At 36.7% G+C, this 17,625-nt stretch overlaps 2 protein-coding genes across 3 annotated transcripts; both read right to left on the reverse strand.

Annotated features, from left to right (window-relative positions):
- Positions 1-533: 533 nt before the first annotated feature.
- On the reverse strand, positions 534-2,764 carry LOC131318038 (putative F-box protein PP2-B12). Its single transcript, XM_058347823.1, has 3 exons — positions 2,446-2,764; positions 1,670-1,788; positions 534-1,197 (listed from the first exon to the last, which is right to left on the reverse strand). The coding sequence occupies exons 1-3, from the start codon at positions 2,704-2,706 to the stop codon at positions 744-746; spliced, it is 834 nt and encodes a 277-aa protein (XP_058203806.1). The 5' UTR covers positions 2,707-2,764; the 3' UTR covers positions 534-743.
- A 3,653-nt stretch (positions 2,765-6,417) lies between these two features.
- On the reverse strand, positions 6,418-8,413 carry LOC131318039 (putative F-box protein PP2-B12). 2 transcript variants are annotated; one of them, XM_058347825.1, is made up of 3 exons: positions 8,102-8,413; positions 7,581-7,699; positions 6,418-7,105 (listed from the first exon to the last, which is right to left on the reverse strand). In XM_058347825.1, exons 1-3 carry the CDS (start codon positions 8,393-8,395, stop codon positions 6,700-6,702), a joined length of 819 nt encoding a protein of 272 aa, XP_058203808.1. In that variant the 5' UTR covers positions 8,396-8,413; the 3' UTR covers positions 6,418-6,699. The 2 variants fall into 2 exon arrangements, with proteins under 2 accessions (XP_058203808.1, XP_058203807.1); XM_058347824.1 differs by having other exon boundaries at positions 7,581-7,702.
- Positions 8,414-17,625: the final 9,212 nt, after the last annotated feature.

Consider the following 17,625-nt stretch of genomic DNA (forward strand, 5'->3'; position numbering starts at 1 on the left):
TCTTCTTTACCTAGGAGTGCGATAGATGGGCTACCTCGCAGTTCTTAAATGGTGAACGGAATTTAAGCCTGTGCTAAGTGAGACTGGAGCTACCAGTCTTGATGCTGGTTAGCTTTGAAAACAAGAGTCCTGCATTTTTATCTGGGGAGTTTTTACTTGTTAGCAGCAGCAGCAGCCTTTTCAAGGCTTCTACTATTCACAAGAACAATACCGTGGATAAACTTCCAAACAAAATGCCTGATTTACCGAATCAACATATTCAAGTAGGCCTTCAATATTGCTACAATCATCTTCCCCATTTGAACCCAACAGACTTCGCAGTCTGATATCCGGATTTTACAGTATACTGGCCATTCTGAGTAAAATACCTCACAAACTTACCAGAAAGATTAGATACATGAAGAGATATCTCAAACATAAGAGAAGGATGGTCCACGTTAAAGCCACCACCTCTAACCCAACTCCTCCTTCGATTGCTGGAAATTAAATTTATAACCCAATTACCCCCATACAAACAAGAAAAACACCATGAATTAACATAGTAAATTGCTATCAATTATCACATCGATGTTTCAACACGAAGGTATCACCAAAAAGTTTTACATCTTCTCCAAAAAAGAGAGAGGAGGTTTTACAAGCACACCCACGAGAATGATAAAAAGCACACACACCCACAAGAAGAAATACCTACCTTGGTACATATATGAACAATGCAGTCGCCACAAACAAACATAAACTTTTCTTCAGGAATTGGATTTAGGCCGAACCTCAATGCCTTCAATAATGATACCACTTGTCCGTCTACCTCGTTCGACCGCCATCAACCCCATCACTACTTTACCACTATCTCCTTTACCAATGAAAAACTCTCCCAATTCAACCTCCATCCACTTGTCCAGTCTTTTTTGCGGAAGTCGTCTCGTTGATGCTCCTATCTGAGGACTAGATAGGCCCCGTTTCAAATAAACAATGTTCATCTTTGTCTCGTGGATGATCGCATCTTCATCTCTATCTCCTCTTTCCCCAGCAAAACTTACAAACGAGTCTAGTGGTAGATAATCAAACCCATTGTTACTTCTCCTCATTTGAAACACAAGGTACACTACATAAGTGGTTTTTGGCGACAACAATTGAGCCTCTATTTTGCCTTCAATACAAAACCAACACACTTGCAAAAGATGGGCCACCTCCGAGAATCTGCATGTTCTAAAGACATGCATAAGACTTAAATGCACACAAAAAGAGGAATTAGGATCTTCGCATGTGGTGATCTCATGTGAGGAGAAATAGAACCTACCAAAGTCGCATCATTGTGACCCAACCCGTTTATTTTGTAGTTCCCTATGTCTAAATCATCTATGCAAAATATCAGGATAGTCAGATTTAAGCCGAATTGTATTTGTCTCGAGAGGAATAGAGAGTCAACTTTGAAATGAACTGTAAAATTTCTAATCGCTTATTGATTTCTTAAGACCAAATATGATTTCTTGAGATTGGTTATCAATGTACACAATAAATCGATTATTTGCATAAATGATTTACACATCGAGACTTTTAAAATCAAGGCTTAGATCATCAAAAATTGGACCACGGCGGGCCCCATTTCTCCTCGCATGAGAATCACATGGGAGGGTTCGATCTGGTTCCTAAAAGAGTAGAGGTGGGGGACCTTGATTGCGGTAAAGACACCCATTCCCAATTTTCTGGAGAACTTCCCTGTATGATTGCAAGCTCCCGGGCTCCTAGCACAAAACACTTTTTGGCACTAGCTTTATCTAAAGCGAAGCTCTGGTACAAGAGAAGCAAGACTCTTGAATTAATATTAGAGCTACTCAAAAAAAAAAAAAAAAAAATTAAAGAAGAGAGAGAAAATGACAAGAACTGTTCAAGCATAAGGTTAATAAGTACTGTAAGTAAAAAGCCACCCCAACTGACGCCAAAATTTAGCAAAATTCAATTATTGTTTAGAATTCACTGTAGCATTATCACCTAAACTAAATACTCCCCAGTCCCTCCGTCCCATTTTCAACTTAAAATTAAAAAGCCAGAAGGGTAGCTACTCACTTTTACGGAGTAAGGTCCCGTTCGGCTAAAGTTCTTATTTTGTAAATATTTATTTTTCGTTTTACGAGATAGATTAATTCTCTCATAATACATTAATTTTAATTCAAAAAATAAGTACTTATTTTCCTTAACGGAATGGAGCCTTAAGTTTTATCGGCATATTTCTCACAAAAAATTTCTCACCAAAAAATAGTCCGCAAACTCCGGATATTGGTTTCTTGTTTATTAACTAGTATTATACCGGTCGATGAACAAGAAAATAAGAGAAAAGTGGGAATTTTTTTTATCCCGCGTACATCGAACTGGTACAATGCTAGTGATTGTGTATACATCTACGTCTATACAAGACTGAGCATATAGAAATGGTGAAATCAGGGTTACCAATTTGCCGCCGTCGAGGAGAATAGGACAGTCGGCCAGGCGAGAGTATAGTTGCTTCTTGGTGGAGGAAGGCACGGGGGATACCGACCTCGATAAGATCGCCGCGTGATCGGACGGCAGGAATCTGTCCCACACGGCGTCGGAATCGGCGACGGACTTGAACCCCTTGGAGATCGCCGACGACCGGCACGCGTCCCGAGGAGATGTCAGAGAGAGAATGTCCGACACGATGCCTTCTGGCAACGCCGAGGAAAAATCCATCCCCTTTCTCTCTCCTTCCCCGCTCACTGTCTTGCGCTGACTATGGCTCAGTTCCAGAAAGCCGTTTTTTAAGAAGGTAATTTTAAGTTTAAAAAAAATAAATTTATTAAAATTTAAAAATATGAAATATGAATCTTATTTAAGAGATTTCAATAAGATCTTTAATACGATGTAAAAAAAATTGAAAATTTATTTTTCGTTTACATTATTTTTGAGTTTAAAAATGTGAAATAAATATTTATTTTTTCAGAAAGTGTTCTGAAACCGGCTCTTTATACTCCGGCTGAGAGTTCTTCCAAACGGGCTATTTCGTTTTCGTTTTCGTTTTGTGTGTTTTGATATCTTTTCTGAATTTCTATAAGAAAGAATACTAAAAAGTACAAAATACTCTCGTACAAAAAACGTAACCCAAAACAAAAAAAAAAAAGTTTCAAAAAGTGTCGCTTAATTTGAATTTTTTCAATATCGGTCCATATTTTTATGTTTTTTCAATTCGTCTCGGTCTCATCTAGACGAACTATTAATCCCTAAAATTATGTCGAAAAGCTAAACAAAAAGTTACAAAATGTAAATAATACCCAAATAAGTTTCAAACTTATAAGTACTCTTCTTGTAATCCGGTTGGATTGATTTCTTATCAATCCTCGGGCTTGAATAGCATATGATTGTTGTGGGGTAGGGTGCCAACCTCGTTAGGATGTTACTCTCACATTGTTATGCTATCTTTTCTTGCCCTGTTTATCGATGTACTTCATTTCGTTTTAATGAAATATATCTTTTTCGCCGTTCAAAAAAAAAAAAAGAATGCAGCCTTTGGCTAGTTTCCAAGCCTGAGAGTTTTTTTTCTTCTTATTTAATTTTTTTTTGTATTTATTAATTTTTCTTCAAGTTTTAAGAATTATTTATTATTTCGACAACAAAAATCAAAAAGTAAAGAAATTATGACTTTTTGCCCAAAAACTTGGCTAAAAATGCTAAAATTTGGATGTTTCTAAATTTTTTTTTGGGTAAAAGTCATAGTTCTTTACTTTTTCTATTTCTCTTGTCGAAACAATCAACCAAACCAAATAGAGCCTTATGTCCCAATCAATTGGAGTCGACTACATGAATCATTTTTCTTCATTGAGCTCTGTCAAGGGCCATTTGTTCACTCAAACTCATTAAACTTGTATCTTTGCACACAATAACATCTAATGTCAATTTAAGTCTTCCACTCCTTGTAGTGTTGTTACCCAAAGTTATCTTATCCGCTCTCTTAACTACTGTATTTTCAGGTCTACAATAGACATGTTCAAACCACCTTAGTCTACTTTCCTTCAACTCCTCATTTATAGGTGCTAAACTTACCATCTCAAGAACCGTTTCATTTCTAATCTTATCTCGTCTAGTCTTACTATACATCCACCTCAACATTCTCATTTTTGCTACATTCATATTGCTCACCTGTTGTTTCTTAATAGGCCAACATTCTGTCGAAACAATCAACAATCCACAAAAAATTGACGCAAAACTAACGAACGTGAATAAAATTTGAGTAAAGACAGATTTTATTTTGGAAATGGATAAAGTATTTGATTGACCTGTATAATGCATATTCAGTTGAATTGAGTTGGTCAATTCCAATTTCCAACACGTTGAATTGGTGAGGACGTGGCGCTGTGTGGTGGCGTAGAGGGGTGTGTTTCTTCGGGGTAAAAAAAATATAAATTGAGAATTAAATAGTCTAGAGTAAGAATAAAATGATATACTTTCCAGATTTGAACCGGGTAACTTTGGGTAATTTAGCCCAATAACGGTGTAGCACTTTTTTGAGACGTGAGATTTAGAGTTTGATTTCTATAGATGTGAGGTTCTCCTTTGGTGGAATAGGCCGGTTTCCCATCATCATTGTCCATAGAAACTACGAGTGGAGACATACGCGTAAGAAAGAAGTCTCAAAAGATTTTAAGTAGATCCCCTTAGGCTTCGTCGTAATCAATTTGTCTGCTTACTTTAAATGTTACAAGTGTTTGCTTATTTGACTTTTAAATGAACCAAATTCCCTTTTCTATCCCTTCCTTTTTATGAAATGAAAGAATTTTTCGAAAGGGTTAAAGGGTAAAAGATGGGAAACTTTAGATTACAGAAAAATCTGCAATTTAATTAATATACTACTTTCAGACGTCATGATATTTGTGTTACGTTAAAAATGTGAACGTCTTGAGGAGTTTGTTTTTCCTTGCAAACGTCAAGATATTGAATTACCCAAAAAAAAAACGTCAAGATATTATGTGAACTTTAACAATATAAAAAATATGACTACGTTGAGATCAGCAAAATATCGATCTATATTGTATAACAAAGCGATTCTCTTTAAAAATGTCTATATAGAAAATTGAATGATTATGGTTGGTTTGTTGAGTGATTAATTTTGTATTTCTTATAGGGCATGGGCTTTTGTGTGAATTTATTGTTGAGCAGGGAAAAACAATTTGGTTTCATTATCTATAAATACAGGAAAGTTGATGTGAATTATTTATTGGTAGTGCTTAATTTTAGGCACGGGTAATTAATCTACTAGTGCTATGATATTTGATGCTGAGACACACTTGCTCTCGAAATGCCCCTTACAACAGCAATGAAGATCGACTTAGGCTTTGTTTGGAACTTGGGGATGGAGGAAAAATTGAGTTTGTGTTTAAAATTTAGTTTGTGTTAAAGAGAAATTGGAGGAAAAATTGAGTTTGTGTTTAAAATTTTCTCCTCTCTTTCCTCTAACAACCAAACAAAAGGAAGAATTTTTTTTTTAAAATTTTCCATCCTTTTTTCCTTTCCATCCCCAAAGTTCCAAACAAAGCCTTAGCTCACGGGGGTTGGAAACCACTACCCCGTATCCAACAGTAAGATTTAGTCATCACGACGAGAAGAACATCACAAAACTTGCAAAAACCGTTGTATCAGGCATTGAACCTAGCTAGCTCTATCCAGCTCCTCCTTCCATTCATGGAAATCGAATTTATAACAATTACCATACACTAAACTGGTCCCGAGGAGGTCATAGGTTATGGGGACGAAGATAGTAGTTGGTGTCGCTGTGCGGTAAGGTATGACTGCTGAGGTGATTGAGGTTCCTTGACACGGTCTCGACTGGTGTTTTTGGGCAGCTGGATTTAGGTGTACGTCGGTCTGTTGTAGCTAGGTTTTTGTTTTGTTGATGTTTTTGATTCTTCCTGTTTAATTTCTCCCCCCTTGTGGGAGCTTCCCTCGCTCCTACGTGAGTGTTTTGCTGGTCACTTGTCGTGTTGTGTGGATTGGAGATATGGTCCATCAGTTTTGCACATCTGGTTGTGTGAGGTCCTGAATATTCTGCATGGTGTTTAGGTCTCCTTTTTGGTTGCTATATCCCCTCTCTTGGAATGGCTGTCCGTTCTCTGCATTTTATTTGTTATTATCAATAAATTATTCTATCATTTGAAAAAAAAAAATGGCCATCATATATGTGTTTCAACACAAAGACATCAACAAGAAGGTTTTACAAAGTCTAGCCTAGTGGGACTCTTTAGTAGTCATAATTGTAAAAGATTGTAGAATGATAGAGATTGTTTTATTGATGGTCTTTCTATAAATTATTTCTCCACAACGGTTAAAAATAAAGAGAACGAAGAAATAAACATTCCAAAAAGACAAACGCTTTTGTAAACCAATAATTAAAAATCAATCATACAACGAAAGTTGAAGCATAGAATTAATTAATCATGTATTCAAATATATACAAGTGTGTATGCTAAGTACAAAGAGTATTAACGTAGTTGTAAATATAGACACTTATGTGAATTATGCTTGTACAGATGACACCTTTCCAACCATGCCTACAAGAATAAAGAAATAAATTGATATATATACACAGAACAATGGAGGAAATAGATTCATGTAACCGACCCCAAGTGATTGGGACGTAAAACTCGGTTTGGTTTGGTATATACACTAAACAAACATACCCTTTTCATTTAGGAATCAAACTTTAGGCCGAAGCACAATGCCTTGTACACTGATGACACCTTTCCAGTTTCCTTGTTCGACCTCCATCAACCGGATCTCCACTTCGCCGTTATCTCCTTGACCAGTGAAAAACTCTCCCAATGCAATCTCCATCCACCCTTCTGTTCTTTTACGCAGATGATGACTTGATTTTGCCGGTTCCAGATTAACAATGTTGGTGGTCTCATAGCCATCTCCTTTTTTCCCAGCAAATCTTACATATGTCTTCGCTCGGCCGAGAGACCCATAGCTTGCCCAAGTTTTGAACATAAGGTATGCTACATACGTGGTTTCTGGCGACAACAACCGAGCCTCTATCTTGCCTTTAAGATCGAACAAACGCTCTTCCGGAGGCTCGGGCACCTCCGACGATCTACACATACTAAAGATATTCACACGAGACTTAGATACACAAATAAAGCAAGTAGGGTTATGTAATGTGATCCTAATACGAGGGGATCCCACCATATTCTCATTTTAACGATCTGAACATTTCATTTTCTAGGTTTGAATGTGTGAATTTCAAATGCAACAAATCAGGATCGATAGTCAGCTATCAGCAAGTGTCTGGTTCAACTATATTTAACTCCAGAGAAATACATGGTCAAAATTGAAATGGACCGTGAGATGGCTGACCGTTCATTTATCTCAAGCCAAGTAATGATTTATATTGAGATGACTATCGATGTACGACTAGCCGAACTATTTGCATAAATAACTTACACACCAAGAGACCTTCAAACGAAAAGCTTATACCATCAAATGAAACTGTGGCAGCTCCGTTTGTCCTCTCGCGAATCACATTCGAAGGTTCCATTTTCAGGAAGAGGAGAGAGAGGGAGAAGTAGGAGCGGTACCTTGTCCGAGGTAAACGTATCCATTCCCAATATTCAGGAACACTTCCCCATGTAATTGCAAGCTCCCGAGCTTCCAGCACAACACGCTTTTTTCCACTACCTTTATCTATTTTGAATCTCTGCTACAAAAAGTCAAAAAATTAAGTATCTTGAACCCAAAAAAGGGAAATGAACAAAAAAAAAATTAAGACAAGAACTCGCGAAGCAGAAGGTCAATCTATTCTAATATGAAAAGGCAGATGGAACAAACTTTTGAAGCTACGTTACAAAAGCGGTTTTCAAAATTGCCCCAGCATCTACCCATGAGATAGAGTTGACTTTCCACCAGCATCTACCCTTGATTTTGGATTCTAGTCAACTAGATCTTGCTTGTGAACTGAGAAATGAAGGCCTTTGGAAGTTAGAAAAGTTTAATTCAACAAGGATACCAAACAACCGTGCGTATAAAATCGTACGAATCATTTTCGTAGGATTTTAACACGATCAACATATAAAATTAATGATGCGCGCGATCAGGTTACCCGTTCGCCAACGTTGAGGACAATCTCTGTCAGGCTTTCGTAGAGTTGTTTCTTGGTGGAGAAAGCCGCGGGACCATATGCCAATCCCGATATGATGTCCCCATGATCGGACGGCAGGAATCTTTCCCACACGGCGTCGGACTCGGCGACGGACCTGAGTTCCTTCGAGGCCGCCGACGAACGGCACACGTCCCGAGGGGATGTTCGAGAGAGGATGGCTGTTAGGAGACACTCCGGCAATGCCGACAAAAAGTCCATCTCCTCCCTCGTCTTCTCCCTCTCCATCTCCTCCATCCCTTGTTTTATCCCTCTCTCTCTTCACTCTGGCTTTATATACTGGCTTTATATATATAATAGTACTGAGGAAAACCAAAACTTAACAAGTAAGCTCTCAATTTTATATGATTTCTATCACTATAAACGTAACATCACCATCCCCGTCCACACGGGAAAAAAAAAAAAATTGCATTTTGTTTACCAAAGTGATAGATTCGACCAAATGTACCATCATATCCCAGCAGGCATTCCTATCCTCGCTATCGCTACAACCTCCCTTCCCCATTAGTATCCAACAAACCATTTTCTGTCGGATAAGGCCGAAGCTTATTTGGATAAGTTGGATCGTTGATGACGCAAGAGCCGCCGACGTCATCTTCTGGAATTTTTCTGATGTCAAAAGTCTATTTTACGGAGTGAATTGGATTTTTGTAATGCTTTGATTATGAGTCAAAAGTCCGTTTCTGGGATGATTGTTGTGGTTTGATTAGGAGATGGTTTTACCTTGGTCTGCTCCTTGATTAGGGTACGTAGATCGATCTATCTATCTATCAATATCCTATAGAAATGTATTTAAGCCCCACAATCATCCAAATCCCAAATCCTAATTTCTAAGATTTTATATTTTCTTTAATAATAAAAAAACTCCACGCTCACCTTTGTCACACAATTCCTTGATCTTCCATTTTCTTTAAGGAAAAAAAAAAAAAACACGTTTGACTCACACACATCCATACCCACGTTCACCACCCAACCCCACTACTCCTTCAAAACCCCACTTCTCCTTCAATTCTCCATACATAATTATATGTGTGTTTTCCAATTCCTTGATTTTCTATGGGGCAACAGAAAACAAAGATTTTCACATTCACCTTGATGATATTTCATGATCAATATCCTATGCAAATATCACGTTCACCTTGATCAATATCCTATGCAAATGTATTTAAACCCCACAAGCCTCCAAACTTTTATTTTTAATTTTCTAGATATTTTAAAATTTTAAAAATATAAAAAAAAAACCCCACGTACAACAAACAGATTTATAATGAAATTCACTCAACACTCGCAGAATTAAAAAAAAAAAAAAAAACTCACCCGCGTCCCACGTTCACACTTGACAGACTAAATTTTACAGAGTAAAAAAAAACTCACCTCACAACCACTATCTAAGCCACCATTCTGCTCACCTATTTATCTCTCATGACAAGGCAATTCCTATCCACTTTTTCTATTCTTCTACTCTTGAGCTCTCACAAATCTGCCAAATTAAAAGAGGAATGTTTGCAAATATTGCCGAAAACGTAAGTCCACCACCTTAGCTTCGATATGTATGTATCTTTACTTTTCCCCACATTCTCAGTCCTAATTAATTAATGGTATTATGGTATCTTAACTTTTTTGTTTTTAAGATTTTGAAAGTAAGAGGTTACGTCCACCTACCACACCGAATTAGTTAATTGCTTTCTTTGCTATAACGTTTGGGTTCTATTCTCATCAACCGCTCAAAGGTTAAAACATTTAATGCATTCATGTACATTTCCAGCCTCCTTGATTTTTTTAATATTTCCACATGCTCCCTCGATCATAATGGTGTTTTCACTTTTTTTGTCTCTAGGTATTGATTAAAATAAGAAGTTCGGTTTGATCAACAACGTTTTCACTTTTTTGTCTCTAGATCTCCATTTTTATTTTTTAGGTTTGAACAACGTTTGCATGATTAATCTTATAGCCCAAAGGTTGGACCACAACAATTAATATTGTGTGAAATGTGATTACCGTTTAAAAAAAAGAAGTAATGTAAGTTGGTATAGATATGCGATTAGAAACTAGCGTTGTGTCTGTACGATGTACAAAAATGAAAAAAAACACATCGTGGATATTATTTTGTTGCCCTGTGTATCGAATGGGCACAACGCTAGTTCATTAGGATAGAAATGGTGATATCATCCAATAGGCTCCTTTTGATAGTTACCATAAACATTAATTAGAACAATACACACTAGCAAAAAATCTGAGCGGTTGATTCGAACACTTCGACGAAACTCCTGCCAAGTTTGAATGATAACGCCGAGAGCCTTTGGGAAGGGTTCCCTGCAAAACAAGTTTAAGGACCGGTGGTGTTTCCGATCGTGAACCCTCCGACAATCAAGTTACTCGAGAAATGACAGAGAAAATATTGTAAAAGAGGGAAATAAAGTGTCCACCTGTGTATGTCTCGTGTACTCGTATTTACAGGGGTTCTGTGACTGAGTATGTTTGCCCCCAGGTGGTGGACCTAGATCATGGGCGAGTGGGGTGGTTCCCACGGGGTGGGTGGAAGTTACATCCCGTGAGGCGTGAACCATAAATCAGTAGTAAGTCTATGGGTACAGAAAAATGGTACATATTTTGTACGTAGATTTTTCGTGAGGCCCACTACGGATTCCACACAAATGATCCGAGTCGTTCACTAAATGTAAAACATTTTTTCAAGGGCCCTCGCAAAAATTCAGCTCAATTCGATACTTATAGATGTTCGATCCAACCATCTAACTTTTTCATATCCTGAAATCTAAATGAAAAATTTGATGATTGGATTGAACACCTATAAGTATCGGATTGAGCTGAATTTTTGCATGAGTCCTTAAAAAAATATTTTACATTTAATGATCGGCTCGGATCATTTGTGTGGAACCCGTAGTGGGCCCCACGAAAAATCCATGTACAAAATCTATACCTTTTTCTGTACCCATAGACTTACTGATAAATCAACGGGGTGATGGAGATCGTGGGGGAGTGTTAACTGCCTCCCCACGATGCCACCAATCAAAGACAGGCTTGTGTGGCTATTGTAGGGGCTTCGCCGATCAAGAACTCCCCATGATGCCACCAATCAAAGACAAGCTTGTGTGGCGGTCGTGGGGACTTTGCTGATTAGAGTCCCTCTGGCAGGGCATTTCCATCTGAGCAGCCATTTGGGACACGTGTCGTCGCCTGAGAGCTCGGTAAAACGTGTTAAAAAAACATACCCACGGCATAAACCTTGCCGAGCACCAGGGCACGTGTCATACCCATAGTGCTCGACATTAGAGGTAAAAGTTCATACTCTTCACACACCCTACATTCAGCCTCTGGAAATCTATTTTTCAATTTGCAAACGCTACCGTTCCTCGCCTGAAGAAACGGGCAACGTTCCACTCGGTTTGGCAATAAAATACTACGATATCTAATTTTAGATGGGTGAAGCTTTCATAAAAAAAACCCCGATTTTAATTTTCCGTTTAGATTGAAGAATAGGTCTTCATTTGGTGAGGGTTCAAACGTCACCCTCCACTTCCCTTTTCCCTAAGAGATAGTATAGACTATGATTAAGTTCACAAAAATAAAAAAAGACTAGGACTTTTTATATTAAAAAAGAAAAATAATTTTCACACTCCACTTTCATCCATTGGTACACTTTTTTTTTTTGTCTTTTATTCATATAAAATTAGGGTGTGTTCCATTAACTGAAATAAGTATTTATTTTTTTGAATTAAAGGTGATGTAAGAATGACATGTCCCGCTTATTTGTACTCATTTTTTGAATTAAATATGATATATTGTGAAAGAATAACCTATCTTGTAAAGCGAAAAATTATAAGTACTTAAAAAATAAGAACCTTATCGGAATGAGGCTTTACTAAACTAGCCTTACCTCTTAAGTCACTTCTTCCATATGAAGGACAATTTGGTACTTTCATGTGAATAAAAATTTAAAAAAAAAGTGCCAATAAAAGGGAGTATTAAAATCATTTAAAAAAAAAAGTCCATTCGGGGTAGAGATTGCTCTGGGTGGCCTACACTCTACAATGACAAGAAACCCGTGGGTGGGTTTATTTGGGTGTGAAAAATACATTAAACTATAAAGTAGAAAGAATAAAATATTGCTCGTATAAGTTTTTTCCTTTTTTGTCATTTAGTAAATCTAATCCACTCTATCCTAAGGTACTTGGGGAAGGAGATATGCGCTTACGGGAAGGGACAGAACCAAGATTTCATAAATAGGAAGAACTATGAAGATTAAGCATAAGTATCACAACTCTGTAGACAAGTAAGTAGGTTGCTGATGTTTTAGTCCCAATCAACCATTGAAATAGCCCAAAAATACTTTCCAATTATTTAGATTCCGGATGCTGTACAATATTATGCTCAAAATAATTAAGCACCATTTTTTAAAATGTTGTTTGAGCCTCCCAATTCTTGAAAATACTTCTCAATTGGTTGTGTGAACTTGAAATATTTATAATAATTAAGAAAAAAGAACTGAAACCACGCAGGGCCCCCATTGCCCACATATAGCTCTATCTTTGTTTATAGAAATCGAACTCTACTCATGTGCTTGAAGAATAATCTACTCCAGATGGACTCTACTCCACTTGCTTACTCGTCAAAGTTAGCGAACAAAAGTTTGGAAAGAATAGTCTGATATAGGGACATTCTTATGCAGTAAAGCTACTGGTACAGCAGGAGGAGCACAGCAGCCGCGCACAGATCGCTTTTACGCCCGTCTCGGGTCCTGCAAAGATGATCGGAGCCGCTCATTTTGTTCAAAATACTTCGTTTAGGGCCCTGTAAAAATCATCTCAATCCGATATCGGGAAGGGTGTTTACGAATCATCCAACTTTGCTTCAAAATTTAAAGTTGGATGATTCGTAAACACCCTTCCCGATATCGGATTGAGATGATTTTTTACAGGGACCCTAAACGAAGTATTTTGAACAAAATGAGCGGCTCCGATCATCTTTGCAGGATCCGAGACGGGCGCAAAAGCGATCTGTGCGCGGCTGCTGTGCTCCTCCTGCTGTACCAGTAGCAGCATTCATTCTTATGTGTTCCCAGAGCAAACGCTCTTTCGTTGCTCTTTCCTCTCACAAAAAGACATGTACTTGAAGTGGGGCCATGCAATCTCTTTTTTTCTTTTTCTTTTTTCAATTGTTAGAACCTAGTCTAAGAGGAGATATCGCACCCAAAGCGCCACTCATTGGACTTGAACCCTGACCTCCACTAAGAGAGGCTTCGGCCGTACCGGTGAGCTCGTTGGGCGGCTTGGGCCATACTATTAAGCGCCCTTCATGCACTTATATGAGAGGAGTAGCTTTGCTCTTGGAGCACAAAATCGTTTTTTTTTTCCTAATAGACGGAGAGTTTTGAAAATATCAAAATGGCTATAGCTAGGATAAAATATATGGATGAGTTTGATGCGGACGTTCTTAGGTGGTAGCCTCTACAAGATTTCATTACTTTTATCTCTCAAATGTTGTAGAAATTTTGTAGAAGGATCATTGTAAAGACGAAGAGTGAAAGGAATGTTGTGAGAAATATTTCAATAATATTTTGTTATTCTTGAAGGACAGCTCTTTTCTCGATGTTTCCTGAGAAATATTTCAATAATATTTTGTTGCTCTTAAAGAACAACTCTTTCCTTGATGTTTCCTAAGAAATATCTCAATTAATATTTTGTTGTTCTTGAAGAACAACTCTTTCCTTGATGTTTAATTTCCTGAGAAATAACTCAATTGATATTTTGTTGCTTCTCGAAGAACAACTCCTTCTTTGGAGAAAGTACATAAACTCTCTCTCAAATATCATTTTTTTTTACGGAGATCCACTTACATTTAAAATCGCTCATACAGATTCCCTCAACTATTAGAAACGAAAAAAATCCTAACTCCGTTAACGGAATGGAGGAAATGACTAAGATACCATTTTTTTATAAGATAAAAGTACATAAGCACCCCCTCAACTATCACTTTATTCCACAAAGACCTCCTAACATTTATATTATACCCTTATTATATTAGTCATTGTCCTAATCGTTTTGTTCGTTTTATACAATTTTTTTCCTTACATCAATCATTTTAAAGAGAACCTTCTGTATATAATCCTAAAATTGCATCTTTACTTATTTCATCCATAAAAAGATCAGATTCCACCAAAAACAACGCAAAAACTATAGCGCGACAGCGACAGGTGCCGCGATGGTTCTTTTGCTGAGAAAAAATGAGAAGGGAAGAAAGAGGAGAGAAACACTACAAGAAAAATTAAAATTGGTGACGAAAAAGTGGCGACGGAATTTAATTTCGTCACTAAATGAGTATATTTGGCGACGAAAAAATAAATTCGTCACTATTTTGATAATTTCCGTGACGAAATAATTTCGTCACAAATTATACCTGTTTAGCGACGAAAAAAATATTTTCGTCACCAAAGGTACTCATTTGGTGACGAAATACATTTTTGTTGCCGAAAGCTTAAAAAAGGTGACGAAATTATTTTTCGTCGCCAAAGATAATCATTTGGTGACAAAAAATATATTTCGTCGCCAAATGAGAGCAATTTAGTAACGAAATATTTATTTCGTCACCAAATGCTTAACTTGGTGACGAAATTATTTTTCGTCACCATTTTATCGCTTTCAGCGACGGAAAATATATTTCGTCGTCAAATGGACACCTTTTGTGACGAAATTTATGAATTGCGCTTTGTCACTAAATGTATTTTGGACGTAACTCTTTCCTAAAAACTCCGATTGAGATAATTCAAATTGGGTTTGAACAATAATTCAATTGCCTACAACTTTCATGTTTATCAAATTTGCTAATTTTAATGTTTAAAGGTTCAAAATTACATTCGAAATATATTTTCATGTTAAACATATGTGTTATATATTAGATATTTCAAATGTTTATTGAAAAGTGTGTATAGTGTAGTTGGTTGGAACTTGCGCGAAAAACTCAATGGACTTAGATTCGAAACCCAGCAGGAGCAAGAAAGAATGATTTTTTTTCCCAGATGAAAACATTTTTTGCAATGAAAAATTTCGTCACCGATGTGTCACATTGGTGACGAATTTTTTCGTCGCTAAAAGGAATAATTGATGACAAAAAATTTCATCATCAAAAAGCACAATAAGCAAGGAAAAAAATTTCGTCACCAATTATTCAGTTTTTGGTGACAAAATATTTCGTCATCAAAAGACACTATAGGTGACGAAAAATAGATTTCGTCATTAGGTAGGAATCCTCGACAACCTTTAGTCGACAATTTTTTTTTCGTCACCTATATTATTTGTGACGAAAAACATGCAATTTGTAACGATTTTCGTTCGTCACCCAATTGAATTTTTCTTGTAGTGAAAGGAGAGAGGTGTGGGAAAAGAGAAGTGGAGGAGAATGGTGGTGGCAGCCGACGACGGCCATGGTGGCTACTGCGTTACTTTTTCCATCTCCTATTTTGTAACTCGTTTGGGTTTTTGAGAGAGAGAGAGAGAGAGAGAGAGAGAGAGAGAGAGAGAGAGTGTGTGTGTGTGTGTGTGTGTGTGTATTGATTTTAATGGTTAAGATGGAGTGTCAAAAATCGTGTGGGTGGAACTGGCCCCTATATATATATAAACCAAAGTTTCAGATCTATTTGCTGGTTTTGGGTTTTGATTGGAGACTATTTGTAGATGGGAGAAAGAAAAGGGTTAGAGAGGGTGTATATGTATGCAATTCAACAATGATATTTTTGTCCGATTTATGGATGAAGGGGTACATCACAAACGGTTTTGAGACGGAATGGTGTTGTTTGGGTAACGAAGATTAGTTGAGGGGGTCTGTATGAACAATTTTAAATGTGAGGGAGTCTCCGTGAAAAAAGTAATAGTTGAGAGGGTATTTATGTACTTTTGTCTCTTTCTTTTGATGTTTCCTCATTATACAATTTCGTATGTGTTCTGCTGTTATTTATTATTTTTTAATATTACAAGCATATTTGATATTTGTTGGATTACATAATTACTAACTTGCTGCAATATTAACAACTGTCTTAGATTAACAACTGTCTTAGATAAATTCACTGACACCCCTGATTATTTTAAAAGCATCACAAACATCCCTAACGGAATGGGTTGTGTTATAATACAAAGACTCTGTTCCGATCTGAAATTTTTCGCTATCCACCTAAAACCAAGCCTTAACCTCTCTCACTAGCTGGCTGTCTCTCACTCCTTATTCTTTAAGGCCCCATTTGATAATAGTGATAGATTGATGGGATTCGTAAGGCTATTCTTCGTTATTCTTCTCTTTTTTCTAAACAGACATGGATCAAAAGAACTAGTTGGATCGAGATTATTGGTATAGGATGAGGGTATGTATCCTCTCACTTCTCTTTTTTCAAGATTGATACTATACGAATCTTCTGAGTAGGTATTGTTGGAGATTAGTTAAACTACTGTGAGAGTTCTCATACATTAGTTACAGTGGTTCTGACTCCTGGAGAGAAAATAGGATGGAACTTTTGTTTCTTCTGTACTATCTTTATTTTATTACCTTATTTTTATATTAATTTATTTGTCAAAATGTTTTTTTTTTGTTAGGAAATGACCGAGGAATACTACAGCGATTGGAGGCTAATAAGACCGGATATTTTTCTACCAATTGCGAATCAAGGAGATGCTTGTACGTATAAGCCCTAATTCAACTGTCGATAAAATATTTTGTATGATAGATTGACATCTATTGAAAAAATACACTAGTCTAATTGACACCTATTGAGAAAATACACTTTCTCAAACATGAGGGGGGAATCTGTAGTAGTCAGAAACCTAAGGGGAAAGAAAGTGGTATTCTCCTAAGGACTGTTCAAAATTTTAGGATTTTTTCTTATTGTCTTTATTTGAATTTTATTGCATTTGTTAATTTTGTGACATTCGTCTCGACGAGAGGAATAAAAAAAATATAAAAATTTTACTTCTACCCAAATGTTTTAAAAAATAATAACTTTTTAGAAAAAAAAGACTAGTTTGGTTCAAAACTAATAAACACAAAAAAAGAGGACAAAAAGTGCTTAAATTACACAACGCAGGCTCCGAAAGACCACTTTTGAAGTGAATCTATAAAACCATGGGGTTAAAATATTATTTTCTATAAACAAAAGTACAATAATTTTTTTTTTTGTAATGCAAAGTGTCCCGGGTCAACTTGTGACGCACCTCAAGCTAATTCATATAGCCAAGGGCAGATAGGAGATGTCAAATTAGTGATGTCAAATTTTTTTTTGAAGGCTTATGTGTCAATCTAAGCTATCCAAAAGTGTCAATCTATCATACAAAATATTTTCTCGACAGTTGAATTAGGGCTTATACGTACAAGCATCTACTTGATTCGCAATTGGCAAGAAAATATTTGATCTGATTAACCTCCAATCGAAGTAGTATTCCTCGGTCATTTCCTAACAAAAAAAATAT

Source organism: Rhododendron vialii, chromosome 2a (assembly GCF_030253575.1).
Source record: "Rhododendron vialii isolate Sample 1 chromosome 2a, ASM3025357v1".
In the NCBI taxonomy this organism is placed as follows: domain Eukaryota; kingdom Viridiplantae; phylum Streptophyta; class Magnoliopsida; order Ericales; family Ericaceae; genus Rhododendron; species Rhododendron vialii.

What these genes read in the sequence shown, in the direction of transcription:
- LOC131318038 (XM_058347823.1), bottom strand. Translation starts at nt 2,706, where the DNA reads ATGGATTTTTCCTCGGCGTTGCCAGAAGGCATCGTGTCGGACATTCTC. An exon ending in TCCTCGACGGCGGCAAATTG is followed by an intron (nt 1,789 to 2,445) that starts GTAACCCTGATT and finishes CTCTTGTACCAG; the next exon opens with AGCTTCGCTTTAGATAAAGC. An exon ending in GTGTCTTTACCGCAATCAAG is followed by an intron (nt 1,198 to 1,669) that starts GTCCCCCACCTC and finishes TAGAACATGCAG; the next exon opens with ATTCTCGGAGGTGGCCCATC.
- LOC131318039 (XM_058347824.1), bottom strand. Translation starts at nt 8,395, where the DNA reads ATGGAGGAGATGGAGAGGGAGAAGACGAGGGAGGAGATGGACTTTTTG. An exon ending in TCCTCAACGTTGGCGAACGG is followed by an intron (nt 7,703 to 8,101) that starts GTAACCTGATCG and finishes GACTTTTTGTAG; the next exon opens with CAGAGATTCAAAATAGATAA. An exon ending in ATACGTTTACCTCGGACAAG is followed by an intron (nt 7,106 to 7,580) that starts GTACCGCTCCTA and finishes GAATATCTTTAG; the next exon opens with TATGTGTAGATCGTCGGAGG.